At 38.0% G+C, this 27,918-nt stretch overlaps 3 protein-coding genes and 1 long non-coding RNA gene across 13 annotated transcripts; 2 read left to right on the top strand and 2 right to left on the bottom strand.

Moving 5' to 3' along the window:
* Positions 1–584: 584 nt before the first annotated feature.
* On the bottom strand, positions 585–17,250 carry LOC135162730 (odorant receptor 82a-like). 2 transcript variants are annotated; one of them, XM_064121504.1, is made up of 10 exons: positions 17,172–17,250; positions 13,397–13,554; positions 4,657–4,776; positions 4,473–4,590; positions 4,138–4,402; positions 3,970–4,071; positions 1,237–1,327; positions 1,030–1,166; positions 816–948; positions 585–725 (listed from the first exon to the last, which is right to left on the bottom strand). In XM_064121504.1, exons 1-10 carry the CDS (start codon positions 17,218–17,220, stop codon positions 675–677), a joined length of 1,224 nt encoding a protein of 407 aa, XP_063977574.1. In that variant the 5' UTR covers positions 17,221–17,250; the 3' UTR covers positions 585–674. The 2 variants fall into 2 exon arrangements, with proteins under 2 accessions (XP_063977574.1, XP_063977575.1); XM_064121505.1 differs by having other exon boundaries at positions 17,087–17,181.
* LOC135162725 (uncharacterized) lies at positions 1,172–12,121 on the top strand. Of its 3 annotated transcripts, XM_064121491.1 has the most exons (12): positions 1,172–1,299; positions 2,810–3,100; positions 3,884–3,950; positions 4,037–4,098; positions 4,172–7,151; positions 9,108–9,353; positions 9,433–9,648; positions 9,752–10,042; positions 10,117–10,239; positions 10,343–10,783; positions 10,883–11,051; positions 11,136–12,121. In XM_064121491.1, the coding sequence occupies exons 6-11, from the start codon at positions 9,119–9,121 to the stop codon at positions 10,897–10,899; spliced, it is 1,323 nt and encodes a 440-aa protein (XP_063977561.1). In that variant the 5' UTR covers positions 1,172–1,299; positions 2,810–3,100; positions 3,884–3,950; positions 4,037–4,098; positions 4,172–7,151; positions 9,108–9,118; the 3' UTR covers positions 10,900–11,051; positions 11,136–12,121. The 3 variants fall into 3 exon arrangements, with proteins under 3 accessions (XP_063977561.1, XP_063977562.1, XP_063977560.1); XM_064121492.1 differs by lacking the exons at positions 1,172–1,299; positions 2,810–3,100; positions 3,884–3,950; positions 4,037–4,098; positions 4,172–7,151 and having other exon boundaries at positions 7,162–9,353; positions 9,752–9,952; XM_064121490.1 differs by lacking the exons at positions 1,172–1,299; positions 2,810–3,100; positions 3,884–3,950; positions 4,037–4,098; positions 4,172–7,151 and having other exon boundaries at positions 7,162–9,353.
* Positions 17,251–19,363: 2,113 nt separating the features above from the next.
* LOC135162731 (odorant receptor 63a-like) lies at positions 19,364–27,542 on the bottom strand. 7 transcript variants are annotated; one of them, XM_064121511.1, is made up of 9 exons: positions 27,232–27,542; positions 27,042–27,161; positions 26,867–26,984; positions 22,451–22,715; positions 22,274–22,375; positions 22,121–22,223; positions 19,800–19,873; positions 19,604–19,736; positions 19,364–19,530 (listed from the first exon to the last, which is right to left on the bottom strand). In XM_064121511.1, exons 1-9 carry the CDS (start codon positions 27,385–27,387, stop codon positions 19,480–19,482), a joined length of 1,122 nt encoding a protein of 373 aa, XP_063977581.1. In that variant the 5' UTR covers positions 27,388–27,542; the 3' UTR covers positions 19,364–19,479. The 7 variants fall into 7 exon arrangements, with proteins under 7 accessions (XP_063977581.1, XP_063977579.1, XP_063977576.1 ...); XM_064121509.1 differs by having other exon boundaries at positions 19,800–19,936; positions 27,063–27,161; positions 27,232–27,541; XM_064121506.1 differs by having other exon boundaries at positions 19,800–19,936; positions 27,232–27,540.
* LOC135162738 (uncharacterized) lies at positions 23,673–25,703 on the top strand. The gene is made up of 3 exons (XR_010299006.1): positions 23,673–24,851; positions 25,245–25,327; positions 25,412–25,703. It is a non-coding gene; the product is annotated as an uncharacterized LOC135162738 (long non-coding RNA).
* Positions 27,543–27,918: the final 376 nt, after the last annotated feature.

Genomic DNA, 27,918 nt, shown 5'->3' with positions numbered 1-27,918 from the left:
TACCTGTTTTTTCCAATGTTTTTTAAGGCAATAAAATGTATGAATTGTCTTAAAATTTTAATTTGACTTTATGCTCTGCTCAATTTAATGAGAAAAATTTTTGTTTTTTTTTTTAAACGAAATAACCGAAGACGAGGTGTTAGTGTACTGGCTGATTGGTAATTCATTAACATTGGATATAGATAGGTAATTTTTATGAAAATTTACTCTTTTCAAAAGTTGTATTTTTCACCCAAATATAATCCATCATCGACAGACTCTACAAACTGTCAACGAGGTTTGCTCTTAACAAAGTGGATCATATTGAAGGTCTCTGCCACAAGTGCAATCTTAGGATCGGGAGTCCCTACAAATGCCCTTAGCATTCCTTATCGGAAAATCTCAAAGCCTTCAAAATCGAACATATGGGCTCTGATTCCTGGGGAGGCCAGATGTGACTGAGTACAATTTCCTCCATATTTCAGTATTTTATTGAGTTAAGAAAACAGGCGATTAACAATTTTCATCTACAGAATCATTGATAACATTATATACTAATCAAGTGACTTGAGGTGGAAGAAAAGTTGAAAACATTGCAACTTCCTAGATTATCTAATGGAGAACTATTCAATGAAGTTTTGCTATTTTATCCAACGAGACCATTGAAGAAAAAGAACGACAGCCACGATGTTGTCCTATTGCATTGCCACGAAAACCGTAAAATAAGAAGCCGCTGTTTTCAGCACCTGCGATGAGACAAGGACACGACAAGGTCAAGGACAAGGTCATTATACATCAGAAAATAATGGTAAGGATGTATTGATTTATAGTCTTACCACAGCATAGGTATCCATACCCATAACAATTACTTTTCCAGCAGTCAACACCACCGGATTTTGAGCCCTCAACAGCATCAGAGGTATCAATTTCTGGGTCTTTGTCGAAGCGTCATACCACTTTGCATTTGTTCTACAATTTTGAAGATGTCATTGATCGTATGATGAAGCAATTGTGCTAAAATGAACAAGTATGGGAGCAAAATCAACGCACATAGTCTCCTTCAGGTCGAAACTGGCGTCCATAACTCGTTGAGCTACCAAACACTCGACAAAGAGGTGCATCATCTGCATTATCATGTTGACGACGAACTTGATCAGCTTTTTAGAATCATCCATATTATTCACTATCTAAGGTTAATGAATGATAGTAATTCAGTCGTAATTATTTATTATAATGATCACGATGTAGATACTGTACTTGCACACCAGTGATACTCATCAGGATCATATTGAATCCGATCACTCCAAAGAAAGACCACAGGTAAATGTCTCTGACGTGTTCTGCAAATCTACTCATTAAAAATTTAATATCAATTCAGTGATATGATGTCATCAGATTGGGTTTCGTAGCTTTTGATTTGAGGAAAAAATTTTCGCGATCAAATAATTGATAGACTTCGGTGACAAGGTTTCCACTGATTGATGTCACATAGATTATTCTTAATAAGGTACCGAAGAACTGGGCATAAATTTTCTGGAGGGATTATACAAAATTCATGAAAGTCATTCAAATTTTACACTTTCCTGGATTAATATCTGAATTTGAAGATGAAAAAATTTATAGGAAAATCGCGTACAACCTCGAGTCGACAAGTTTGTCTTCGATTCGCAAGTCTCAAGCTTTATCATCCGGATAGTCCTCAATTTAGCCTCACCGGTCGCGACTATTGCAGGAAAGGGTGTGTCAGGAGGGATCGACGGGATAAGATGAAACAATGATAAGTGATTTCTTGATCTAGTTTGTGACATTTCTCCTAATATTAGAGAATAATTAGAGGGCAGGTCGTTAAATAAGAGGGGACAACGGCAAATTATGAAGAAATAGTTTATTGAATAGATTATTAAGAAATCGACAACGATTAATAAATTATGCCTTTGAATATTATCGAGGGGTGGGGTAAGGTAGGTCACATGTTGGGCCACTCGACGCAAAAGAACAAGGGGGAAGACTAATATTTAAATAAAAAGGGTAGAGTTTAGGGGATCCAAGAATTGTAAATAATATATATATGAGATGAAGGTAATAGGGGGTCACCGTTGGAAGGGAGGTTTGTTGCTACAATAGGGAGAAAGATGTCTGCTGGGGAAAGAGGGATGGAAGGGTGCTCACTCGGTGCTGGTCTTGACCGACGTTCTCCACCGTTCTTTGCGGGTCGCCCACTTCGCGGGTGTTCTGGGGTTTCAGCCCTCCAATAGACACACCGGTATCAAGGGCTCACACGTCTACTTCAACCTCTCCTCCAGGTAGGGGTGTCTGGGTCACTTTTATTAATTGTCTCTGGGTAGTTCTCTTCACTTAAATGCGCGTTGTCAAATAACCTTCCTATAACCTCTATACTCCGGGACAGCTACGATGCGGGTGTCTGTTATTCGGGCAGTTGAGACTCTCCGCGATATATTTGGGGCTCTTCGGTTGGTAATCGTTGATTTCCGGGTGTAACGAGTGATCCTGGCAGGCATCTTGGGGGGGGGGGTAACGACATCCGCATGGTGAGTAGGCTCTCCGCAGTCGGTGGTAAGTGTGGTGAGTAATGGACAGGGGGGGGGGGAGGTTCTTCAACGGTGTGAAACACAGAGCGAAAGTGATGATGATGAGGGGGCGCAGGGGGTGAGACAAAGAATGTTATGTGGCCTCGTCACAAGTTCCAGCGGAAAGAAAAAAATCTTTTTTCTATCTCATTTAAATGAACTTCTATTGATTTGTTGTCTCGTTTATATATTCTGTTCCGTCATTCACAATACAATTTTACTATAATTTATGTTTATTATAGATTTGTCTCATACTGATATTGGAAAACTTGGAGACCAAAATGTTTAGGAGGCCATGAAGGAAGTAGAATATTTTGCAGGAGTACAAGGAGGCTAAAATCGAGGTTCTAAACGGTTAAGGACTTTTCACTCCTCGTATTTGAGTTCCAAATCGACGCTGAGGCCTGAACGAAGACTAAACGGGACTATTGAGGCGTAGTAAGGGGCAGATACATATGTCGACTCGGGACCCGAGTGGAAATTTCATTAGGTTACTAATCAGCGAATCCTGAAAAACTGCACGGAAAGAAAAAGTACGGAACAGTTACGCACCTTTTCAGTGAACTTTTAGGAAAAAGTCCAAAACATTCTAGAAAAGGTGTGGAACGATCAGTGAGAAGACGCGTAACTGTTCCGGAATTTTAACTGAATACGATTTTCACTGGCAAATTACGGAACAGACGCGTAATTTGTAAAGAATTGTTCTCTTGGGGTAATTTGTAATTATTTACTGATCCAGATACCAGATCAGGAACTGACAAGGTATGTAACGCTGTTTTACATCCAAATCCGATCACCATGTCAGATCCAATTCGGATCAGGGAGCCTGATTGGGTCCTGGTCCAAATTACTTGATTCCGCCCTGATCAAAAACTCGGTATCAAAAACTGGTGCTATCTCAGATGAAAGAAATTATTTCCTCACCCGGTGGAACCAAGGACGATTCTTCATCTAATGATCAGCCTCCAATTCATCTAACGCGAAATTAACCGACGTTGTGGAGCTAAAAATTTCTCAATATAGTAGTCTCAATCAATTTTCACAAAAGGGCTAACTTATTGGGGAATGCCCTTTCAGAGCTTTATCAGTTCCTCATCCACTATCAAAACTAATCTCACCCATTCCCCATCCTAAACTGATATGAAATCCGTGTCATTTTACTGAATTTCCACTCGGGAATTAAAACGTTTCAGTCATTCCCCGAATAATTAATTAATGGACTAATGATTATATCCTAAGAGTACAATTAACAGATTCAATCTCAAGAGGACAACTATACCAGAAAAAATTTCTAGTCCTTTATTAACTTTTTTCAGTTGGAAATATTAGGACGGAAATTTTGACCACGGATCGCCGAGCGTTTTGTTCATCAGCGGATGATTAGTAATTATTGATTACATACTCTATCGCCCGGCTATGAGTGATTATACAGCGTCTCATGTAGTCAAAACTTTCGTCATTACTTGCAGACTCGTCGTACGGAGGCAGATGTTCAATGGCATATCTGCAATGAAAAATTTACTCTGAAAATGTGAGTGTTCATCATTTTATTAGTCATGTTCTACGTCACCCCAATCCCCTGAGTAATCCATTTGTATGTTCAGCAAATATGAACATCAATAAATCACATGAACCGATGACTGTCATACGCGTCAAAATACCAAATGATGTTGCACACCAGAGCTGATAATACCACGTGTCCACATCGATAGGGCCAAATTCGAAGGGCATCGAAAATCGCTTTGGTAATGTGACGTTAGGATACAGAAGATGAACCATCAATCTCTCCTGCAATGGTTCAGTTATGTAACTTACAACACTCAACCATATCGCCGCTTGAAGAAATATTTTATTAGTCACACCAATGGAGAATCAATATGATTATTATTGAATTAAATGTCTCACTCATGTATATCCTCATGAATTTTTTCCCGAAAGTACTGTATTCATGAAGCACATGAAGTCCATTATTTTTTGGAAAAATATTCCAGTTGTACTTCATTTTCTCCAAAAGGTAAACCATCTGAAAATTGAATAAAATATCCGCAATGATTGTGTTATTAAAATTAACGATAACTGCATAACTTGCCATGCGATAATGATAACAATTATTCACGTATTTTGTTACCAACGCAACATCAATGATAAGGGGCGCGATGCAGTCCAGAAGAACCAGGAAATCGCCCCGATTTACCCAAAGAGCGGATATCTTGAACAATAAACATGACGTAATAGATTTTCGCACCGTTTTTTCACATTTTTAAAATTATTTGTTTAATGTGATATCGCTTGTATAATGGATTATAGACACTATCATTAGTCTTACACTAGCTATTTTACATTTTTCCCTCGAGGTCTAATTTGATTCAGATTTGTACATTACAGCCTTTCCAATATTTATAAATAAATTTGATATATTTTCCATATTTTTTGTCAGTTGCCTCTGCAAATTTCTTAGCCATGAAAGGTCGAGTCACATTATATGTATAGGGGGTTACACTCCTCATTCAATCATCTTCATTTATTATTAAAAAAATTGCGAGTAGAATGAACCGTGTTTACACGGGTAATAAAAATCGTTAATTCACAATCGTTTAGTGTCACCGTGTTATTTCGCTAAGATATCATATGATATAGTAATAACTTTTTCAAAGAAATTTGTTGGATTTCGGCGTTTCCCCGTTTACAAAATTCACTTGTTCAAAGTTTTTATATTTCCGGATTTAGGGAATATTTATTCCTTTAATACTGTGGATCCTTTCCATTATGTTATAATAAAAAAAGAGGAAAAGTTCCGGAGGGACTTTCTTGGAGTGGATTTCTCTCAAAATGCATCTGGTGACCAGGGAGAGTCACGAAAGGAAAGACCAATATAAGGGTAGGAGGAGACATTATATTGTCCTCTGAAGAGGAGGCCAATCTGGACATCACACGTGATAAGTTAGTTTATTAGATTATGAACAGGGATTTACTAAATAATATCAAACGATTTAGCTATAAACTTCAATTCCTCGATATTCAATATAGTTTGTTATAAGTTTTCGTTCAGAAAAATACCTCTTGACAGTCTGGAGCCAAATCATTTTAATACTAATAATCAGTGTTTAAGATACTTAACAGTGTTTGATTATTTCGAGCCCTATAATCTACTAAAATTAAATATAATATATTTAATATAATTTTCAATTTTAATTATCTTATGTATCTATATAATGCCTATAAAATACATATTACACATTGATAAACTTATATTCATTCAATAAAATTTATTTCATTTATAATTAAAAATTATGTATTTATAAAAATAAATTAAATTGACATATATCAGGGACCCTGAGGACGATCCCCACAGCAGCGCTGGAAGCTCTGCTTTTCGTCCAGCCACGACACCTTGACATAAAAGAGAGGGGCAAGTTGACGGCTGCGAGGATGCAGCTTCCGGGGACGTGGAGAGGAGCCAAGAGTGGTCCTACGGCCATCCTTGTTGCGGACATAGATCTGAGTGAGACACTGTCCCAGGGAGGAGACACATGCAGACCGCAGTGGCACTTCCATAAATCATTCATGGTCGATCTTTACTACGAGGAAACTCTAACGGGAGGCGATGCCGAGTGGTCGCCGCCCAAGGGGCTGGTCTGGTACACAAATGGCTCTAGCTATGGACTGGCTATCGTGCGGGGGCGGGAATCTGGTCGGATGGGCCCTCAACTCGGAGTGCCATTGGACTGGAGTGACACGCAACCGTGCTCCAAACGGAATTAGCTCCCCCGAGAGCCTGTGCAGCGATAGCGCTCGACAAGTAGGACAGGGGCAAGAGAATATACATCCGCTCGGATAACATCGGTGCACTAAGGGCATTCCACGGAAGCGTGAGCTGCTCTCGGTTAGTAAACGCTTGCACTGAGATAATGGAGAGGATAGCTGTGCATAATCAGCTAGAAGTGGCACAGATGTCAGGCCACGATGGCATTCTCGGCAATGAAAAAGCCGACCAGTTAGCCATGAAAGGATGTCTGATGTGTGAGTGTGCAGTAAAAAACCACGTAGGGGTCCGCACAGTTCATGTAAAGTATATGATTCGGAGGAAAGCGGTGAGGGGGGTTGTGGAGAAATGGAGCTCTGGAGAGTCTGCCAGACCTACGGGGTCCCTACTACACAATCCTACGAAAAAGCTAGTCAGCACATTGTCGGCCTGAACAGCATGAAACTCCCCTCTTTGGTGGGGCTTATTACTGCACACTGGACCCTTGTTGGATATCTAGCAAAAATAGGTAAGGGGAGCGACCCCGACGCGTACGAGGCGGGCTGACGGAAGAAGACTCTCACCACTTAACCACAAGATCGAGTGGCCTGGAGGAGATCCGTTGGGATGGCTTCAGGATCATATGCGTTCGGGAAATTTACGTTCATAGGGACAGATTCGATGGGCTCTGCGAAATTGCACGCAAGGCACACCCGAGAGGAAATTCAGTAGGGCAACCCTGATCAACTATCAGGCTAGGATCCGCCAGGAGTACGGATGGCCCTATTAGTGCAATACCGTTAAGGGACTGATCAAAAAATGATGAGGCACTTGCTAGTAAGGTAGGTCTTACTACGTACTGATCTTAAATTGATCAGGTCAAATTGAACTCGACCTTAATATGGATGCCTTACGCAATTAGGATGGTATTCTGATCCATTCACCCTGGTCAGTAAATAATCAGATAATTTGGAACCATTCCTGATCAGAGCAAGCTAGGTTTCTTCCCGTCAGAAACATGTATGTCAAAGTTGATAAGGTTTGGATCCATTTATCATGATCAACAACTGAACAGGTGAGGCTGAAGTATTTCTGATCAGTTTTCACTAGACTTCTCCCTATCGGGAACTTGAATGCCATTTTGGGTAGGAGCTTGATCCAAGTGTAGCAATCAGTTACTGAGCAGAGCATACAGACGTGTTCTTGATCAGGATAAACTCCGTCTTCCCGTATTCTGTGCTCAGTCAGATAATTTCTTCTCCTACACTGGGCAGGCATTTATGATCCTATTTTGATCCAACAACCCCACTCAGCTACTGAGCAGAATGTTGGAATGCGTTCCTGGTTGGGATGGGTGCGACTTTCTTACGTCGAGCTGCGCGAGGTTTTCTAATCTATCACTCATAAGTCTGTGCCAAGCTAGAAACGATGAATAGGCGGCTCTGCGATCGCTAAAACTCTCGTTTCATGCCATGCTTGGCTCGTTTTCCGTGATACAATTGTTGTATACCCCATGTTTCTTTAGAATTAGTGCCCCAAAATGAACTCTTAGTCCAGAGGGTGGTACGACATACTCATTAAGTTTGATTTTTTTTCTAATTTGAAATGAAATTTTCCCGAAGATAATTTCATTATTATTAATTAATGGAAATAGGTCAAGAAATAATTATAAAAAATAATTTGGTGAATTGAACTTTACTTTCTTTTAATATTAATATGGCACGAGGAAGTGACGTCTGTACTCTAAAAGAATATCGTCATCTGTCGACAAAAAAGTCTCAGTTCTTTCTCCCTATGGAGTAACTGTTTATGTATATATTAACTCTCCGGCTCTCCACGTTGATTCGTTTTTGTACCAATAATATTGAGTAGAAATCTCTTCTCAATAATAAGCCATATAATCCAATATTAATGATAACCTTCTGTCTGTTCAATATTCATTCCTTAGAATACGCAAAATAATTGAAAAAAAAACTGATCTTCCTCAGGATAAAGTGTTGGAAACACAACATGATAAACACTATTTATTTTCTAAATGAATTGATGGTGGTTTCTGTGAAAAGTCGCAATTTAATAGAATCATCAAGTTCTGTATCAGTGTGTGTGAGACGCCCGGTACGCGGCTCGAGTTAGTCATAGCTCTCGAGCTAAGCCGTCTGTACGTTTTGTGCGTCCGTTTCGGTAGGCAAATAGGCCCTAAAGTTTCTACGAATAATCAAAGCTCGACACACATAATTTTCTAAATTAATTGAGAGTGACTTTGTTGCAAAGTCGCCATACAACAGACAAGTGAATCGACTGAGGCATTGCGTGAGGTGGCGTGAATTCCGAGAACGCATTACAGTCGCCACTTTCTTTGATTTTTTTTCTCCTATTGACACGTTTCAGTGAACTCAGTGTACCAGGTAAGATATAAAATATAATATAATTGAGTTATTATAGGGTGAAATATAGAAGTACTTCATACATGCAATGAGGTTAGAGAAATCTCTCTGTGGCGTCTCTGAAAAACGTATTTAACTTTGAGATTGATTGCATCACAATTAATATAAATTTATTTTTGTATATTTCATTTATTATTTGGGGAAATATTTCAGTTATTTTCTTGTCTTTGATTCACAAATTGCGGAATTAAAATTTATTAGATCATCTCACAGTAGTGTGGTTCGTCTCGAGTGAGTGTGTGTGGCTTGGGCCTCGTTCGAGCAACCGGCCGGTACATGTTTCTATCATGTATCGACTTATAATCGAACAATATAATAGAACGATTCCAGGGAAATTTCGAATAATTTTAATAGTTCATTACAGAATGTCGAATCCTACATTCAAAAATTATAAGTACCTACTCGTCCATTTTATTGAGGAAGGAGCTACTTTCGACATTGCGGCTAATCCCTGGGTCAAATATGATGAGAAGAAAAAACAATTCTTGAGTTTGTTTCACGCTGGTGATGAATCCGAGCTGACAGAATCATTATTGAGAACCTATAATGCTCCTCCCAAAAGATGGAAATATTATCCGGTCGACCTGAGAGGGGGTGCAGGTTAATACTGGATTTCGAATATTTGCCCAAAATATATATATTTTCTTCTATTCAATAATTTTCCATTATCCATTTTCAGACACATATGATATTGCTTTGGAGCGACTACAGATCTTGAAAGACCTTCCATACGGCTTCTCAGATCACGAGCACAGTCAACAAAAAATTGAGGGATTGAAAAAAATGATTATATTAAGAAAGACGAATCACAATCATTATGAGATCAAAGACCTCTTTTCTCAGGCAGGTGGACCTCTAGATGATAAGGATGATGATAGGATTTCGATAGAAGTCGGTCAGTTCACAGAATTAAAAAATTTATAACAATTTACTCATTCCGAGTGTAATGTCCTTATCCATGCTGAGGTTTGAATCGAATGAATTTATAATATTTATAGATGAGTCTTCGGATACAGGAGATAAAGAAAACGTGAAAAAGCAGAGAAATAAACGTTCTGACGGAGAAAGAAAACGCAAGCAAATTGTCGCCGATTCCTCACCGGAAATGGAAAACGAAATGGAGATTGAAAAGTCATCGAAACTTCGTGAGGAACGAAGGAAAGTTGTCTCCGATTCTTCACCCGAAGAATTTGTTAAACGTAAGAAGATCAGTAAGAAAAAGACAGTTTTCACAGACTCTTCACCTCAACCATCTTCTAAACGTCGAAGAATTGAGAAAAAAAAGACGGGTGTAATGAGAAAACTGTTAATATACTGATAATCGTATCGATAAAACATTAAATTATATTTCTTACTTTTCTAGACCAAGGCAGCACTGAAATTGATAAAGAAATGGAAATTGCAAGGTCTAAATCATCGACCAGTCAAAAGACAAAAACTCAAGGACTTTTGACAGCCTCCTCCGCTTCAAATATCACAAATTCAGGTGAATCTCAGCTTGATAAATCTCGGAATATTTTTTTCTACTGACTGCATTTCGAAATTCTATAAATTCAGCCATTATTGAGTATTTATTATTTCATTCACAGATCAAAAAGTAGTTGGAGACCGTGATGTTACTGACAGTGTGGATGTTCAACCTTCGTCATCCAGACGCAGATTCGACTGCGAGAAAAAGAGATCGACATCAATGATGGACAATTCTCCTCAAACTACGTCCAAGTCCTCCCACGCAAGCATAGTGCATACTCCAGCTACATTTCCTCGAATGAGGTCGACAGTGGCCCTTGCTCAACATCTTCCAAATTCGAACCAAGACCCTCATCAACTTCTACTATTATGTCTTCGACTGTTGCGGAATTTAACATCAGCGGTGGGCCAGTTAAAAGGAGACATGGTGCAGATGCGCGAGGATTGGTCCAATGACCGCACAAGAAACGTTGAGAGACAGGTACCCCTCAGTGGGAATTTGCATCATCATTATTGTGACAGCGTCGATAAGTTAAATCAGTTCAACAACAGGCTCCTCCGTGAGTAAGATTTCCGTAACACCATTGCAAGACTTTTTTCTTTCATTCCTCTTACTCATGAACCATGATTAGTGTTTCTACTTTATTGATTTTTTTCAGTGTGCCCGAATTTCTAGTCTCATCAATGTAAAGAAATCCTTATCGAAGAACATTGGTTTCATCCTGAAGCCTCTTATGACTAAAGAACTTCTCCAGCACTATACTGCCCAAAAAAAGACGGGAGACAAGTTGTTATTCACAACTTTACCAATATGGTCTTGCATAAAAGGTAATTTTCCGTTCCAATGACAATTTCCACTTTGTTCCCTAATTTATATAATGATTGATCATCATTTATTCAATTCATTTCCAGAGGAATTAAAGAAAGGAGCCAGCAAAAAGAAGATTCCAGAGTATAAAGATGCAGAACTGTTGCAAGGCTTGGGTGGTACCATCAATAATTGTCGTTCCTGGAAGAATAACAACGAGGACCACAATGACAATAATGGCAGAGATGAGGAGGCAGCTGGAGGAAATGTTGTGGAAGATGGTGCACAAAATGCAGACGACTGAATGGACACTAAAAAATATGACTTAAAAACATGTAAAGGTATTCTTTTAATAAATAAAAATGCTGGTACATTCCAAAAATAATAAATCAACAAGTTCTGAACGATTTATCTGAACGGGGTCCCGAGCGACTGGGCTGACACTGATCCGGATAGTGGCCCCCAATATGAACTGAATATCATCAGTTCATGATACTGAACGCCGGGTCAAGCTATGATAAGTTGATTTGGATCTGGCTCGGACGTAGTCACCTGATAGCAATACGATGTTTTTCGCCTGATCCTATCAGGATAGAAAACACCGTCACCTCAAACATCAGTCCCTGATCCAGTTTCCCTAGTCAGGAACTGATTCGAAGTCAGGTTTTCAGGATCAGTTCCCAGTCACAAAATTAACGGAATTTCCACTCGGGCAGATGGTGACACCTGGCCTTTCGGCCAGGTGACTTCCTGGAGCTGTGGGCAAAATGACCGACCGGCTCATTGGACATCCCAAGAGGGATTGCCTAAATCTTGTAAAAGTCTAAATATAAGGTGTGTGAATAAGTCTTTCCCGTTTTTTGTAAGAGATGCTGCCACCAATACTGTGCGAGTATTCAATGATTACATATGTCATAATCAAAGCTTATTCATCTGTCAACAATTCTACGCTAACACATTAGTTGAAATTTTTTCGCATCATAAATTTTTGATATCGTGAAAATGTCGAAATTTGAGCCGAGTTGACGTCATTTGCGGGAAGTTTCACTTTATTGGTTCAATTTGAAGAAATCTGCTGCCGAGACGCATCTATTGCTTCAGGAAGCTTATGGAGAAGGTTGTGTCGATGATTCAAGTGTTCGCGGATGGTTTCGACGCTTCAAAAGTGGTGATTTCGACGTGGAAGACAAGGAGCGTTCCGGGCGGCCGCAAATCTTTGAAGATCAAGAATTGGCGACTTTGCTTGATGAAGATTCGTGTCAAACGCAAGAAGAACTTGCTGAAGCATTGGGAGTTGACCGAACAACCATTTCCAAGCGTTTGAAAGCCATGGGAATGATCCAAAAGCAAGGAAATTGGGTGCCGTACGAACTGAAGCTGAGAGACGTCGAACGGCGTTTTTTCACTTGCGAACAGCTGCTTCAGCGACATAAAAGAAAGGGTTTTCTGCATCGTATCGTGACTGGCGATGAAAAGTGCATCCGTTACGATAATCCGAAGCGAAGAAAATCATGGAGACTACCCGGCCATGCATCATCATCGACGGCCAAGCCAAATATTCATGGCGCCAAGCTCATGCTCTGTATATGGTGGGACCAGCTAGGTCTGGTTTACTATGAGCTTCTGAAACCGAATGAAAGGATCACAGGCGAGGTCTATCGACGACAATTGATGCGTTTGAGCCGCGCACTGCGAGAAAAACGGCCACAATACTCCGACAGGCACGACAAAGTTATTTTGCAACATGACAATGCTCGCCCACATGTTGCACAGTCGGTGAAAACATACTTAGAAACGCTCAAATGGGAAGCCCTACCCCACCCGCCGTATAGTCCAGACATTGCTCCGTCTGATTACCATCTCTTCAAATCGATGACGCATGGCCTGGCTGACCAGCACTTCCATTCCTACGAGGAAGCCAAAAAATGGGTGGATGACTGGATAGAGGCCAAACCGGTCGAATTTTTTCGCAACGGGATTCGTATGTTGCTAGAAAGATGGGAAAAAGGTGTAGCTAGCGATGGCCAATACTTTCAACAATTCATTTGTAACCGTTTTTTCACAATAAAGGCTCAAAATTTGAAAAAAACGGGAAAGCCTTATTCACACACCTTATAGACATATATACACTCAGTGTCAGCTACCATCACACGATAAGTGACAATTTCAATATGGATAACTTGAATTAAGACACCAAAATCGCCAGTGTAAATAACTATAATAAATAATAAGCATAGTAGCTATCAATAATTAAGTTAAATGTGAGCTATAAATTTCAGCACTCACATAAATAATATTAACGTACAGCTTCGTACGACAAAAGCAAATTCTTTTTTCAATAGTTAAAAGAATGATTTTACAGTACCTGTGCGATGTCCATCATGCCGATAATAGAAAAAGTCATTACAGCAGCTGCCACGTGTATCCTTGTGGACTGATAGGGCCACTGGCCCATAAAACTCGTCACCATTGTCGCCATGTTGTAGTAGGGATGGTTCCATATATCCCTAGCATCCGACATTTCTTCAAATTCACGAAAATTGAAAAAAATCAATGGAGAATACAATTTATAACAATCATATCCTGTTTTAAAAAGGCAAACAGACAGGAAAAAAATCCCACAAACTAAGATTCCAGGTATTTATATAAATCACATATTTTTTCTTGCGGAGCCCTAGACAATATTCCAATCTCAACCAGTGATTGTTTCCTGATTCATTAGAAAATCGAATACTTGGCAAATACCGCTATAATTTCAGAAAGAATATAGCATTAGTTCAAGGCACTATTCTGCGGGAACGAAGAAACTACAACATGCGACCAACATCAATCAAAATGATTTCTTTGATTGAAATAAATGAACGTTTCATTTCGTTTTAGGGAAAAAATCTTTAAAAAATAAGTGTATTGAATTGGTTTAATACTGTATTCGATTTGAACACTCTGGAGTTGTAAGCTCCAGAGTTATGACCTACACAGAGCCATATTTTCAATTCTGCTACACGCCGAAGTGTTCTTTGTGTACCTGATTTGTAATGAGGGGATGACTCACACTCACGGTTTATATCAAATATTGAATTTATTATACACAAATATAATCAGACTGGAGACCTCCGATGAGATGACTATTTGGGCAGTTGGGATGATATTGAGGAGTACGATAAATTATGGAGACAACTTGGGAAGAAAAGTGGGAGGGATGGAAAAAATGGAAGAGGAAAAATTTCTAGAAATGCCATTTGACTGGCGACCTGAGTGGAAATTATGTCAGGCGCGCCTGAAGTTTGATCAGAACTTGATCTGGTGGTGGCGAGGTTCAACTGATCAGGCGAGACTTGATCAAGAACTGATCAGTTTTTGATTTGTTGCATCTGATCGGAATTACTCTGATCAGGTTCTGATATGATGAGCTTGATCTGAACCTGAGGTCCGTTCAGCTGCAATGGCCTTGATCAAGTTCGGATGAGATGGGCCTGATTTTATACTGAGGTCCGTCCTCCTGCAATAATTCGGATCAGATTTTGGACGGGTCAGCCTGGTCTCAAATTTAGTTGTCTACCTGCACTCACTTTGATCAAGTTCCGATCGGGGAGGGTTAATATTGGACTAAAGTGCGGTCTGTGTACATTTATTCGGATCAGATTCTGGTCAGGTCAACCTGACATCAAATTGGGTTGTCCACCTGCAAGAATTCTGATCAAGTTCTGATAACGTTGGTCTGATCGTTCACTGAGGTCTGTCTGTTTCAAATAATACTGATCAGATTCTGATGAGGTCATTCTGACCTGAAATTTCAGCGCCTAGCCAATACGAATAGAGACTCGACTTACCCCCACTCCAATGTTTTCATCATTGTTACATCTGACGAGGACCAGATGTGATTGATGGAACAATTGTGGAGCGAGTCAGTAATTCCAGTGTGGATGACATTCTTCATAAAATGATCATCCTAGATATAAGTACTCAAGAAGAAGAAATTTATGCCATGGCATTACTTCATTCCTAATTTCATAAATCCAATTCGATCATATTTTTTCTCGAGAGCCTTCGAGCGCGCCCCTGCCCACCGCTCGTCCCGGGTGAAAGGTCTGACCCAAAGACAAGGCCCTTTTGTCCTTTGGGTTGTCCACATGTTGGGCTGTTTAGGCCATAAACAGAGACTGTTTCTATGTCACGAAGAAAGATGACGCATAGCTGAAATACTTGAGTCCTCCCCCCTTCCCGCCACCCCATGAAGCATAGCCTGAGCCATCATTCTTTGTGGTTCAATCATCGTGGGTGCCGGTTTAAGGGTGATTTCGTGTTGTGACAGTTTATTAGTGAATTTTTGACGTAAATCATTTAAGGAAAAGCCTAATCCAGTGCCTAATGCTAATCCAAAATGGTAAGTTCATTTGTCATTTACATTTATCCCCATTAGCGAATTTGTCATTTACGTTTATTCCCATTAGGGAATGAACTTACCATTCAGCCCGACGTTGTTTCATTTATGTTTATTTATTTATTCCCTAATGGGAATAAACATAAATGAAATATAATGAAATGTATTAAAGGTAAGTTTTATCTTATTGGAAAACGTGCATTTTCGAAAAAGAAAATTTTTTGTTCAATCTACCATTGCTTTAGTTCATAAATTTATTCTTCCATATCTAGAGCAACTAACAGCAGAGACCATAATCAAACGTTTGCCGGGATTGAAAGAAGAGGAACTGAACGACGCATTGAGCACGGCAGTCAATAATTATAAATCTTCGAAGAAGAGACCAAAGGACGTTAGAGATGAAATTGGAATTCCACTGTAACCGAGTAAATTTCATGTCCATATACTTTGTCATTTAAAATTTAAAAACAATTATATCATTTCTTTTCACACGTATACGTCTAAATTTACTGAACCTAGTCTGTTTACCACCTAACTAAATACCCTGTCCGGTGCGGATAGGATAGGGTCTCAATTAATTAGGACCTGATTTGTTTGGCCTGATCAAATCCGGATCTGTTTTACGGGACTAATTTCTGGTCAAGTTCCGGCTATCTAGCCGCATCAAATTCTGATCAGTTGGGCCTGATCAAATTCGGATCAGGTCGGCTTGATCAGGTCCGGAACGAGTGAAGGCGTTACATGCCCTATCAAGTTCTGATCCAGTCCTCGGATCAGTACCTGATTACACATGAGGTCTGAGCTAATCAGGACTTGATCCGGGCCTGAGTTGAATTTCCACTCGGGGAGGTGGAAGTAGAAAGACGATTCACCAAAAAATATCTGTCTGGAAGAATCAATGGGGGTCAAATGTAATAAATGTAGAAATAAGAGGCAATAATGGCACCGAGTAAAAATAGGCCCATAGGAGAACGGAATTATAAAATAATTTAGCAATTGAGAAGGTAGTGAGGATTATCTCCATAAAAACATTTACAAGGTCCAGAGTTGAAGAAGGGTGATTGAAAGAATTTTGGATTTTATTGTTTGTCTAAAATAGTGAAATTGGGCATCATAAAGTTTCACTTAATCTGGTTGAGGAGAAAAACTATTTGAATGAACATCAAGGAAAATTCTTACACATAAGTTGAATAATTTCATTTCCAAGAGAAAATTATGACTTCGTCTGATTTGATAGGCAACAATAAGCGAGATATTTATGCCATTGAACTCAACTATTCATTCAGATCGCATAAAGCTTTACTGGAACGGAAGAAAAATTTATTGAATAAGATTGAACCAAACAATAAAATTTTTAATTTATTTTTATATTTGTTTAGGACAATGAAAAATGTTTATTCAGCTGCATTTCAATGAACATTATTAGATGCAAATAATTCACTTCCTGAGTGCATAAATTTAAACGAGAATGAACAAAAACTTGTTATGAATGAAAATATGAAAAATAATTAAATGAAAATGATTCCCTGTTATACCAACGAACAGAATACTGACAATTTCATAGCTTTTCTTCTTTAAACGTGCATTATTCTGTCCTTATCATATGATTCAATTCACAAGACAATCGGATTTTTTTTCCTATCGCTCTACTGATATGCATTTCAAACAAAATACCTGTGGCCCCGACGCTCTCACCGTTTGCTTCCGTGTATACTAATTCACGACAATTATATGATTAAGTTATTTTCTTAGTCCATACCTGAACTTCCTCCTCCCTTCAGCATAATATCACACGGTAGCAGCTGCATTGAGGCGCCAGGGCTTATCCACAACTCATGAATTAAATATTAGACTGGGGGGAAAAAAATCTATGTGTGATTGACAGTAACGCAATGAATTTTTTAAATACACCGTGAGGAAAAGGGTTTTTTGCTTAAAGCAATCGTGGATGATTGATTTGCACACTTTTTCATAGTACCCCAATGTAAGGAAAAGGGGTGAAAATTTCTAGACTCTACGGCACTCGCTTTGATTTATTAAATAGGAAGCGAGTAAGAATAGAAATGGAAATATTATTCAAAGAGACGAATTAGTTCTTTGTCTTATTTCTCAGGACAATGACTTCTCTGTAAGTCGTGAATCACTGGAGGTGGAAAATACATCGCTATACACCACCCGGTTCACAGTAGGGCAGATGAGTAAATTATTTTCTTTTCATATATCCTCTAGGGTTTTTACGATTTATTTCCATCTCGCCTTCCAGTCCTCCCTTTTATAGTGTTCACCGAAGGATAGGAGAAAACCTCACACTGAGGGAAAAACTTGATAGGATACAATCGTTTCTTGACGAGAATATCACTCGTCATACGGAGAGAAATGTTCACATATAATACCACAAGTGCTTCAAAATTATTGAATATTTCCCTCTAGGTTCCCTGCATACAAATGAAGTCGTCAAGTTTTTCAGGAAAAATCACTCGTGCTTCGCACTCGTGATTTTTTAACCTGCAAAACTTGACTCCTTCATTTGTTTGCAACGAATCTATCGGGAAATATTCGATAATTTTGAAGCTCGAGTGGTATTCAGGGGATTATTTTTCCTATCCAAATTTCGGCCAAGAGAATTGTGCCATGACATGAAAAGAGGTTTATTTGGTTAAGTTGTCGTTTGTTTATCAAAATTATCAAAAAATTATCGCATATAATACCACAAGAGCTCCGAAATTATCGGATATTTCCCGATAGGTTCGTTGCAAACAAATGAACGTGTCAAGTTTTCCAGTTTAAAAATCACGAGCGCGAAGCGCGAGTGATTTTTCTGGAAAACTTGACGAGCTTATTTGTTTGTAGGGAACCTTGAGGGAAATATCAGATAATTTCGAAGTTCGAGCGGTATTCGGGGGATTATTTTTTGCATCCAAATCTTGGCCGATAGAATTGCACCATGAGACATAATTTTCAACGAATTGCCATTTAATCTGTCAGATACAATTGAGGGTTACTTCAACATTTGTTTTTTTAAATATATATCAACATGCAAAATTTCCAGTGAAATTTCCAAGAATTTCCGCTGAAATACCGTGTTGACTATATAAAATAACGTCGAATGGTGCAATCCTATTGGCCAAGATTTGGATGGAAAAAATAATCGCTAAAATTCGAGGTAGGCTATACAAAATATCAACAAATGGCGCAATTCTATTGGCTGAAATTTGGAGAGGAAAAATAATCAGTAGTAATACTCCAAGACCTTCAAAATTATCGGATCTTCCCCAAGAGTTTAGTTGCGTAGCAACGAGAGAGACAAGTTTCGCAGGTTAAAAATCCCGAGCACAAAGCGCGAGGGTTTGCCTGTATTTTTCTGCAATTTTGAAGGTCGAGGGTTATTTGGCTGTTTTTTTTTCATTCTAATTCCAAGCAATTAATTGTGTGGCATTTCACGTCATATGGTATGGTTTTTCACTCGTAGTTGTGGCTTACAGCGTATATTTTCTGTCTGCACAAAATGCAGAGAATTGTTTCCAAATTGTGGCTTTTGTCTTCACCATATTATTAGGAATATTTTTAAAATTTTTTGATCAATAATGTCTAAGAGTTCTCCTCCAAATCTGCTCATGTCGAGGTAAAGTCTTTGAACTTGATTTTTTCTAATGACAGTTTTGGGGTTTGAAACGCGTATAAATTGTTTATCGGATATTTTCATTGCTTAGCAACAAACCGGGAAATATTCGACAAATATCCGAAGTAAACCCGTTTTATTTATACTACGTGACGGGAAATGCCACCATTTGATTGGTTGAAATTGGGATGAAAAAAAAATCCGTAAAAATAACAGAACTCGTAATGCGCTTACAAATGGCAGTATCGATTTGGAAATTTTACGTTGTAGTATTATAATTTTCATAATAATTTAGAGAAAAACTTTGGAATTTTCGCACAAAAATTCTGTATCTGTTCCGCAAAACTATCTACATTTGGAGTGGGGAAAGGAGGTCAGGTCATGTATGAAGGAAAAATAATACGCAGATATCAATAACATTGTTTTTTACTGTGTTGATTTATGAATTTCATTGCATAGCCAACAGTACCGTGAAGTATGATGCTGCTGTCTTAAGAACCTGCAATAATATATAAACGATTAAGCAACAAAAAAATAGTGATTCTTTCAGGTATAAAAACGTGCAATCTTACCGTAGCAAATGTACTCATATTCATAACAATTATTTTTCCAGCAGTGAGAACAATTGGAGATTGGCTTCGTATGAGCATCAGAGGGATCAGTCTCTGCGTTCTCCTTGACGCATTATACCATTTTGCATTCGTCCTAGATATTCCCGAAAAAATTTACAACGTTGTTCGTCAGTGCAAGAGATTAAGTTTATCTTACAGAGTCTCTTTGAGTTGAAAACTCGCGTCCATTAAGCGTTGAGCAGTGAAACATTCAACGAATAGGTGTACCATCTGCATGGACACAAATATCGTATATTTGAGGACTTTTTCCACCGCATTTAGATTGTTCATCACCTACATTTGGGTGGTTCAAGTGTAAGGGAATTTGTCAGAATTGGTTTTCCATTATTATTTTTATACCCGGAGAGAAATCAATAGCTAAATGGTCAATCGGTTTGAATCGTTTTTTTAAATAGACCATCGACTACCGAAAAAATTCGAATAAAAAACAATATGCACAAATTGTTGGAAAATTAAAATACAACTCTTCTATTTATCTTCAAAAAGCATTCGACAAGGCGTGACGTGTTTGGGAGAGCCTACAGAAAAGGACTAATTTATGATCTATTGTGCTCCGAATTTACCACATGTGGTATTTATTGGAAACTCTATCCTCTGGAGTCATAAACGTTCTTTTGTTTTTTCCCTTCGTAAAGGTTTTTCAAATAGTAAGAATTTAGTCTCTGGACATCGGTCCTCTAGGTCAGTCATGCAACCCTCGTCCCAATAATAAAGAGTTCAAGTTAAAGTAATTGATTGTCTTGCTACATTTATTCATCTACTTTTACCCATATCCCAATACAAATGGTTTAGCAGTCAACAAATGGGTCAACTCGAATATTTCAAACCTAATGAATACCCACGTAGCTATGTTGACTTGATCGGGACAATCTGGATTGACAAAAGTCAAGTTGGCGTAATTCTCAATTGGTGGAGTTGAAAAATTGTTTCGAGTATATTTTGTTATACCAGTTGGGTGACGGTGTATTGACGTCATGCCGTGAGAAAAATATTTAATGAAAATGAGGTAGTCGTTCCGTATTTTCAAGTAAGAGCAAAGGTTTCATAAAAATTACGAAGGACCTAATAAAAAGTACGCAGGGCTCCGTAAAAATAGGTATCTCGCTGCATATTATTTCAGAGCGTCTCGCCTTTTCTATGGGACCTTCGCAATTTTAAATATTGATTTAAAAATCATTATCTGAGTTTTTTTTAGTTTCATCAATTGGATCTTCAGGAAGTTGAACAATTTTACTTACGACTCTAATTCACTTCCTTGGATTTATAGGTATTATTTATTTAAAAATGATTATTCCAGTTTTTTTAATTTCGTGAATTGGGTCTTCGGGCCCCAGTACCCGATTTTATCAGACCTTTGTTGTTACTCGGGAATTACGGAACTGTCGCATAATTTCTATTGTCATAAATTCTACTTGCGGCTGAGAATCTTTTATTTTACTTCCCTATATTAGAAAAAAAGAGTTGCCTCCTAAGCCTCATTAATATGATACCTTAGATAATGATGTACCTCACAATTGCATACCAGCATTTATTTTTTATCATTCAGCGGCTTGGTCCTTTTGCTGTTTTAGGTTTCTTCACCTAGATACTATCAATAGGTTGACTGTGGTGTTTATTTCTGCTCGTGTCCTCGTATGAGAACACAAGTGGATCTACATTTTTGAGTGGGCTCCGAACCACTGGATCCTATATCCGAAAGGCACTATCACAATAACCTAAGCGTGATACTTGCAATTGACTTATAATGAAACAAATAGTCTCAATGACGTTGTTTCGAATGGACCCACCGAAATCGGTTTGTCGGTCTGAAATTTTTCCATTTTTTTTTTCATTTTTCAATATTCATTAAAAATTGAAAAACTCGCAGTTTAGTCAGGCGAAAATTTCTAACAACAACGTTGATGCAGATATAAACAAAATCAGTGCTGGCACTAAAACCTTTATTGATTTTAATAAATATTACGTAAATTGTTTCCGAATTCCTATTTACAATTTCTAGAATCCGCCGAAATTTTGACAGAACTCCCGAAAAATTCGACCTTAACAGCATTATATCGTCCCTCAACCTATGAATCGTAATTTTTTTCGACCCTCTTACTTAAATTTTTATAGCAAATTTCTCTCCGTGCATCATGATTAATACTCTCACTGATAGAACGATTCATTTATTCCAAACGAAATCCATTATTTATCACCGAATTGTATGGTTGAATATGACCAAATAGATATTCGTTAGCAGTTAACGGATCGGACAGATGACTTGAATAACGAATATCAAGTCAAATAAATTTTATCAAAAATACATTCGTCAGCCATTAACAAATGAACTGTCAGTGGAACCAAATAAACCCTGATTTACAACCACAATCCATTCGTTTATAATAATATTGTTAATACTTCGTTTACAATAACTAAATTCATTCCGTCAGTGGAAAATAGTTACATCCACGTTCTCACCTGTACAGCAGTTAAGCTAATTATTATCATATTCAATCCTATAACCCCGAAGAATGACCAAAGGAAAATATCTCTGACACTTTCTGCAAAACTATTCAGACAACTTTGGTTAACATAATGATAAAAAAATATCATCGGAGGACAATTACATACTTTATTGCACGACAATGGATTAGTGCACATCTCCGCATATAATCATAACTGTTGTCGTACTTCGCAGTCGTATTATAAGACGGCAGATGTTCAATTGCATATCTGAAAAGAGAAATTATTAAAAAATCCGGGAAATGTTCTCCGTGAACGTGAGGTTGTTATCATGATATCCATTACCCCAATCCTTTAAACAATCCGCAAGCATGCTCTGCATACATGAATAGTAGTAAATCACAGGAACCGATAACCGTTAGAATCATTAAAATGCAAAATGCAGATCCTAGTAACAGTGGGTAATACCAGATTCCCAAATTAATAGGGCCAAAATCCATTGGCATGGAAAATCTCCTTTGCAAGGTGATATTGGAGTACAGAAGATGATAGAGCATAATTTGTTGCAATGGTTCAGTTGAATAACAAAGCCCGCCTATGTACACTCCGGCTAAATGAAATTAAACGGAATTATTGAGGGAATATATCACCATAAAAAAAGGGTTATTGGCGGGCCTTCGCGGGAAAATACACACGGAGAGAAAATTTCTTTAAAAATTGCGCACCTGTTCCGTGTATTTACTGGTGAAAACAGTATTCAGTAAACATTAAGGAATAGTTTACAATATTTTTTCTGGAACGTTCTGGACTCTTTCCTGAAAGTTCATTGAAAAAATGCGCAACTGTTCCATCATTTTTGCCGAATATGGTTTTGACTGGCAGATTACGGAAGAGTCACGTCATTTTTCCAAAATTTTTCTTTCCATGTATTTGTGAGAGAGGAGTGCAGGATATCAATCACAATTTGTGGATTGTATGTTTATTAATTACGGCATAGTTAATTATGACAATTTTAACACGAATCAATTTCTTTACAAACTACCCGAGTGGAAATTCAGTAGGGCAACCTTGATCAACTATCAGGCTAGGATCCGCCCGGAGTACGGATGGCCCTATTAGTGCAATACCATTAAGGGACTGATCAAAAAATGATGAGGCACTTCCTAGTAAGGTAGCCCTTACTACGTACTGATCTTAAATTGATCAGGTCAAATTGAACTCGACCTTAATATGGATGCCTTACGCAATTAGGATGGTATTCTGATCCATTCACCCTGGTCAGTAAATAATCAGATAATTTGGAACCATTCCTGATCAGAGCAAGCTAGGTTTCTTCTCGTCAGAAACATGTATGTCAAAGTTGATAAGGTTTGGATCCATTTATCATAATCAGCAACTGAACAGGTGAGGCTGAAGTATTTCTGATCAGTTTTCACTAGACTTCTCCCAATCGGGAATTTGAATGCCATTTTAGGTAGGAGCTTGATCCAAGTGTAGCAATCAGTTACTGAGCAGAGCATACAGACGTGTTCTTGATCAGGATAAACTCCGCCTTCCCGTATTCTGTGCTCAGTCAGATAATTTCTTCTCCTACACTGGGCAGGCATTTATGATCCTATTTTGATCCAACAACCCCACTCAGCTACTGAGCAGAATTTTGGAATGCGTTCCTGGTTGGGATGGGTGCGACTTTCTTACTTCGAGCTGCGCGAGGTCATTAAGTTTGATTTTTTTCTAATTTGAAATGAAATTTTCCCGAAGATAATTTCATTATTATTAATTAATGGAAATAGGTCAAGAAATAATTATAAAAAAAAATTTGGTGAATTGAACTTTACTTTCTTTTAATATTAATATGGCACGAGGAAGTGACGGCTGTACTCTAAAAGAATATCGTCATCTGTCGACAAAAAAGTCTCAGTTCTTTCTCCCTATGGAGTAACTGTTTATGTATATATTAACTCTCCGGCTCTCCACGTCGATTCGTTTTTGTACCAATAATATTGAGTAGAAATCTCTTCTCAATAATAAGCCATATAATCCAATATTAATGATAACCTTCTGTCTGTTCAATATTCATTCCTTAGAATACGCAAAATAATTGAAAAAAAAAACTGATCTTCCTCAGGATAAAGTGTTGGAAACACAACATGATAAACACTATTTATTTTCTAAATGAATTGATGGTGGTTTCTGTAAAAAGTCGCAATTTAATAGAATCATCAAGTTCTGTATATGTGTGTGTGAGACGCCCGGTACGCGGCTCGAGTGAGTCATAGCTCTCGAGATCGGCAGTCTGTACGTTTTTCGCGTCTCTGTCGGTGGCCAAACAAACCCTAAAATTCCTAGAAATAACCTGATTGTGGTTTCATTGAAGTGTAGCAATACAATAAAAAAAATTCAGTGCTGTATCACTGTGTGTGCGTTGAGCCGCCCGGTACACGACTCGAGTCAGTCATAGCTCTCGAGCTAAGCCGTCTGTACGTTTTGTGCGTCCGTTTCGGTAGGCAAATAAGCCCTAAAGTTTCTATGACTAATCAAAGCTCAACACACATAATTTTCTAAATTAATTGAGAGTGACTTTGTTGCAAAGCCGCCATACAACAGACAAGTGAATCGAGTGAGGCATTGCGTGAGGTGGCGTGAGTTCCGAGAACGCATTACAGTCGCCACTTTCTTTGATTTTTTTTTCTCCTATTGACACGTATTTGATGACAAGACGGTTTCAGTGAACTCAGTGTGCCAGGTAAGATATAAAATATAATATAATTGAGTTATTATAGGGTAAAATATAGAAGTACTTCATACATGCAATGAGGTTAGAGAAATCTCTCTGTGGCGTCTCTGAAAAACGTATTTAACTTTGAGATTGATTGCATCACAATTAATATAAATTTATTTTTGTATATTTCATTTATTATTTGGGGAAATATTTCAGTTATTTTCTTGTCTTTGATTCACAAATTGCCGAATTGAAATTTATTAGATCATATCACAGTAGTGTGGTTCGTCTCGAGTGAGTGTGTGTGGCTTGGGCATCGTTCGAGCAACCGGCCGGTACACGTTTCTATCATGTATCGACTTATAATCGAACATTATAATAGAACGATTCCAGGGAAATTTCGAATAATTTTAATAGTTCATTACAGAATGTCGAATCCTACTTCAAGACGGGAGACAAGTTGTTATTCACAACTTTACCAATATGGTCTTGCATAAAAGGTAATTTTCCGTTCCAATGACAATTTCCACTTTGTTCCCTAATTTATATAATGATTGATCATCATTTATTCAATTCATTTCCAGAGGAATTAAAGAAAGGAGCCAGCAAAAAGAAGATTCCAGAGTATAAAGATGCAGAACTGTTGCAAGGCTTGGGTGGTACCATCAATAATTGTCGTTCCTGGAAGAATAACAACGAGGACCACAATGACAATAATGGCAGAGATGAGGAGGCAGCTGGAGGAAATGTTGTGGAAGATGGTGCACAAAATGCAGACGACTGAATGGACACTAAAAAATATGACTTAAAAACATGTAAAGGTATTCTTTTAATAAATAAAAATGCTGGTACATTCCAAAAATAATAAATCAACAAGAGTTGAACGATTTATCTGAACGGGGTCCCGAGCGACTGGGCTGACACTGATCCGGATAGTGGCCCCCAATATGAACTGAATATCATCAGTTCATGATACTGAACGCCGGGTCAAGCTATGATAAGTTGATTTGGATCAGGCTCGGACGTAGTCACCTGATAGCAATACGATGTTTTTCGCCTGATCCTATCAGGATAGAAAACACCGTCACCTAAAACATCAGTCCCCGATCCAGTTTCCCTAGTCGGGAACTGATTCGAAGTCCGGTTTTCAGGATCAGTTCCCAGTCACAAAATTAACGGAATTTCCACTCGGGTAATTCATTAGAGTACTATTTAATTACAACAACAATTGTATTACAGGCACATTTCATCACAGGTGCAATTAATTGTGATTCGATTAATAATCGGAAGTTTCCGGGTTCGAATTCCGGTCGGGACTATCCATTTTTCTAATAAATTTTTTTGTGAAATTATATCGAGAGTTATTTTGGTTTCATGTCTACTTAATAAAAAATTCTACCCCCACAATTTCCTGTAAAATCACAAAATGTGGAATGCTATATACAAATTTTCGGTACAAAGGCAAGCGGTTTAATAAAAATTATTTGGAAAGTCTCTAACTCGCAATACAGGTGCGATAAAAAATATGGAAGTTTCAGTAAAATGTACGGGCTGCTCTATTGATAATCCATAACAAATCGATGGGAGTCGCTGAAAAATTGGAAAAATTATTTTTTCAATTTTTCAATTTTTTTCTCTTTGAAATCGTCTCAGCGATAGAAAATGTGATTAAAATAGAACGATTTGGCCTATCCGCCCACTCGTAGTTGAAAAATTGAGAAGTTGAAGCTATTTTGACTCGACTATGAGGTAAATTAACTGTGCGATGAATTTTACGAAGAATCCTGTGGTGTTTAATGGGTCCTCCGTCCTTTTTATTTGGTCTATGTTCTGAGTTGAGAATTACAAAAATATTACACAATTTTTACTGACCCATTTCTCCCCGTGGAAGAAAATCAGAATTTAATTATCACAAAAAAACTGTACCGATTTCCGTATCGTTATTACTACTCTCTCAATCATTTAGACTGTTGATAATCCCCAGCTGGTCGATACAAATGAGTAAATCAAAGTGAAGGCCATTCAAGAAAATAACTTACCCATATATACCATCGAAAGTTTTCGTGCAAAATTACTGTGATAATGAAGCAAATAAAGTCCGTTATTTTTCGAAAAAATGCTCCAGTCTTCTCTAATTTGTTCCAAGAGATAATTCAACTGAAAAATCAAATGAATGTTTCCAACTTTTGACAGTAGGAAAAAAAAATCACTCACTTTTTTGAAATGGTAGCATACATTTATCAATTTCAGGGTAAACACTATGTCTACAATGAAAGGAGCGATTGTATCCAAAACGATTTCCAGATCATTTCGATACTTCCAAAAAGCTGATATCTGCACGGTATTCAAAGATACTATAAAGCCAAAGGTGAAACGTTGAATATTATTAATTGTTAAACTGTACCTGAGGCTGAATTTGAACGATGCAAATGAAAAAAAGCCGAAAACGATAGATGATAATGTCCTTGATTGATTGGCAGGGCCATATACCCACTGTGGTGGCTGCTGTCTTCATAATTTTGTAGTAGGGATGATCCCAAAAATCCAAATCTCTTCCCATTTCTTTAATAATCCATCACCGCATTGAGCCAATTCAATAAAAGGTCATGATCTTGTGAATCATCATGGCAGCAAAAAAAACGAATCCTTGTTTACATTTTTCAAGTTTTCTCTCCGATAGTCATTTCACTTGGGGAATCACAACTCCTATTGATGGTTTTTCTTTTCCACATTTGAATGATAAAAGTGCTATTTTCGTTGTGAAACCAAAGCATCTGGGATTGACAAGTGTTTGTTTAGGGGAAAATATCTATAAGAGATCTTAACACCTGTCAATAATTCATTGATGTGGGGGAGAAAGAATAGAGAAGCTAGACAGTATGGCGCCAGACAGGAGTCGCCTAGTGTAGACTAGCAAAGCGGTGGAATTGGATTAAAAGCAAAAGGGAAGGTGGGGAATGTATCGTTCACTTAAAGAGTTATTGCGGACATTTTTTCATTTTTCATGTTTTTTTTGTAAAGTTCTGGGAACCGTGGATCACGTGAACATTAAAAAATATATCGTTCTAAGGCCTTATCTTTATGGATTGGC

The sequence above is a fragment of the Diachasmimorpha longicaudata genome, chromosome 5 (assembly GCF_034640455.1).
Source record: "Diachasmimorpha longicaudata isolate KC_UGA_2023 chromosome 5, iyDiaLong2, whole genome shotgun sequence".
Lineage (NCBI taxonomy): Eukaryota > Metazoa > Arthropoda > Insecta > Hymenoptera > Braconidae > Diachasmimorpha > Diachasmimorpha longicaudata.
This window is presented reverse-complemented; position numbering and strand designations above follow the sequence as displayed.

Excerpts from the sequence above, each read along its gene's own strand:
- LOC135162725 (XM_064121490.1), top strand. The coding sequence starts at position 9,041 with ATGTATCGACTTATAATCGAACAATATAATAGAACGATTCCAGGGAAA. Across the intron at positions 9,354-9,432 it reads CGACCTGAGAGGGGGTGCAG|ACACATATGATATTGCTTTG; the intron begins GTTAATACTGGA and ends ATCCATTTTCAG. Across the intron at positions 10,240-10,342 it reads TTCAAATATCACAAATTCAG|ATCAAAAAGTAGTTGGAGAC; the intron begins GTGAATCTCAGC and ends TTTCATTCACAG.
- LOC135162730 (XM_064121504.1), bottom strand. The coding sequence starts at position 17,220 with ATGCAGCTGCTACCGTGTGATATTATGCTGAAGGGAGGAGGAAGTTCA. Across the intron at positions 4,403-4,472 it reads ATTCATGAGGATATACATGA|CGGCGATATGGTTGAGTGTT; the intron begins GTGAGACATTTA and ends TATTTCTTCAAG. Across the intron at positions 949-1,029 it reads TTCGACCTGAAGGAGACTAT|AACAAATGCAAAGTGGTATG; the intron begins GTGCGTTGATTT and ends TCAAAATTGTAG.
- LOC135162731 (XM_064121506.1), bottom strand. The coding sequence starts at position 27,387 with ATGGGAAGAGATTTGGATTTTTGGGATCATCCCTACTACAAAATTATG. Across the intron at positions 22,716-26,866 it reads ACTTTCGATGGTATATATGG|CCGGAGTGTACATAGGCGGG; the intron begins GTAAGTTATTTT and ends AATTTCATTTAG. Across the intron at positions 19,937-22,120 it reads TTAGCTTAACTGCTGTACAG|GTGATGAACAATCTAAATGC; the intron begins GTGAGAACGTGG and ends ACCCAAATGTAG.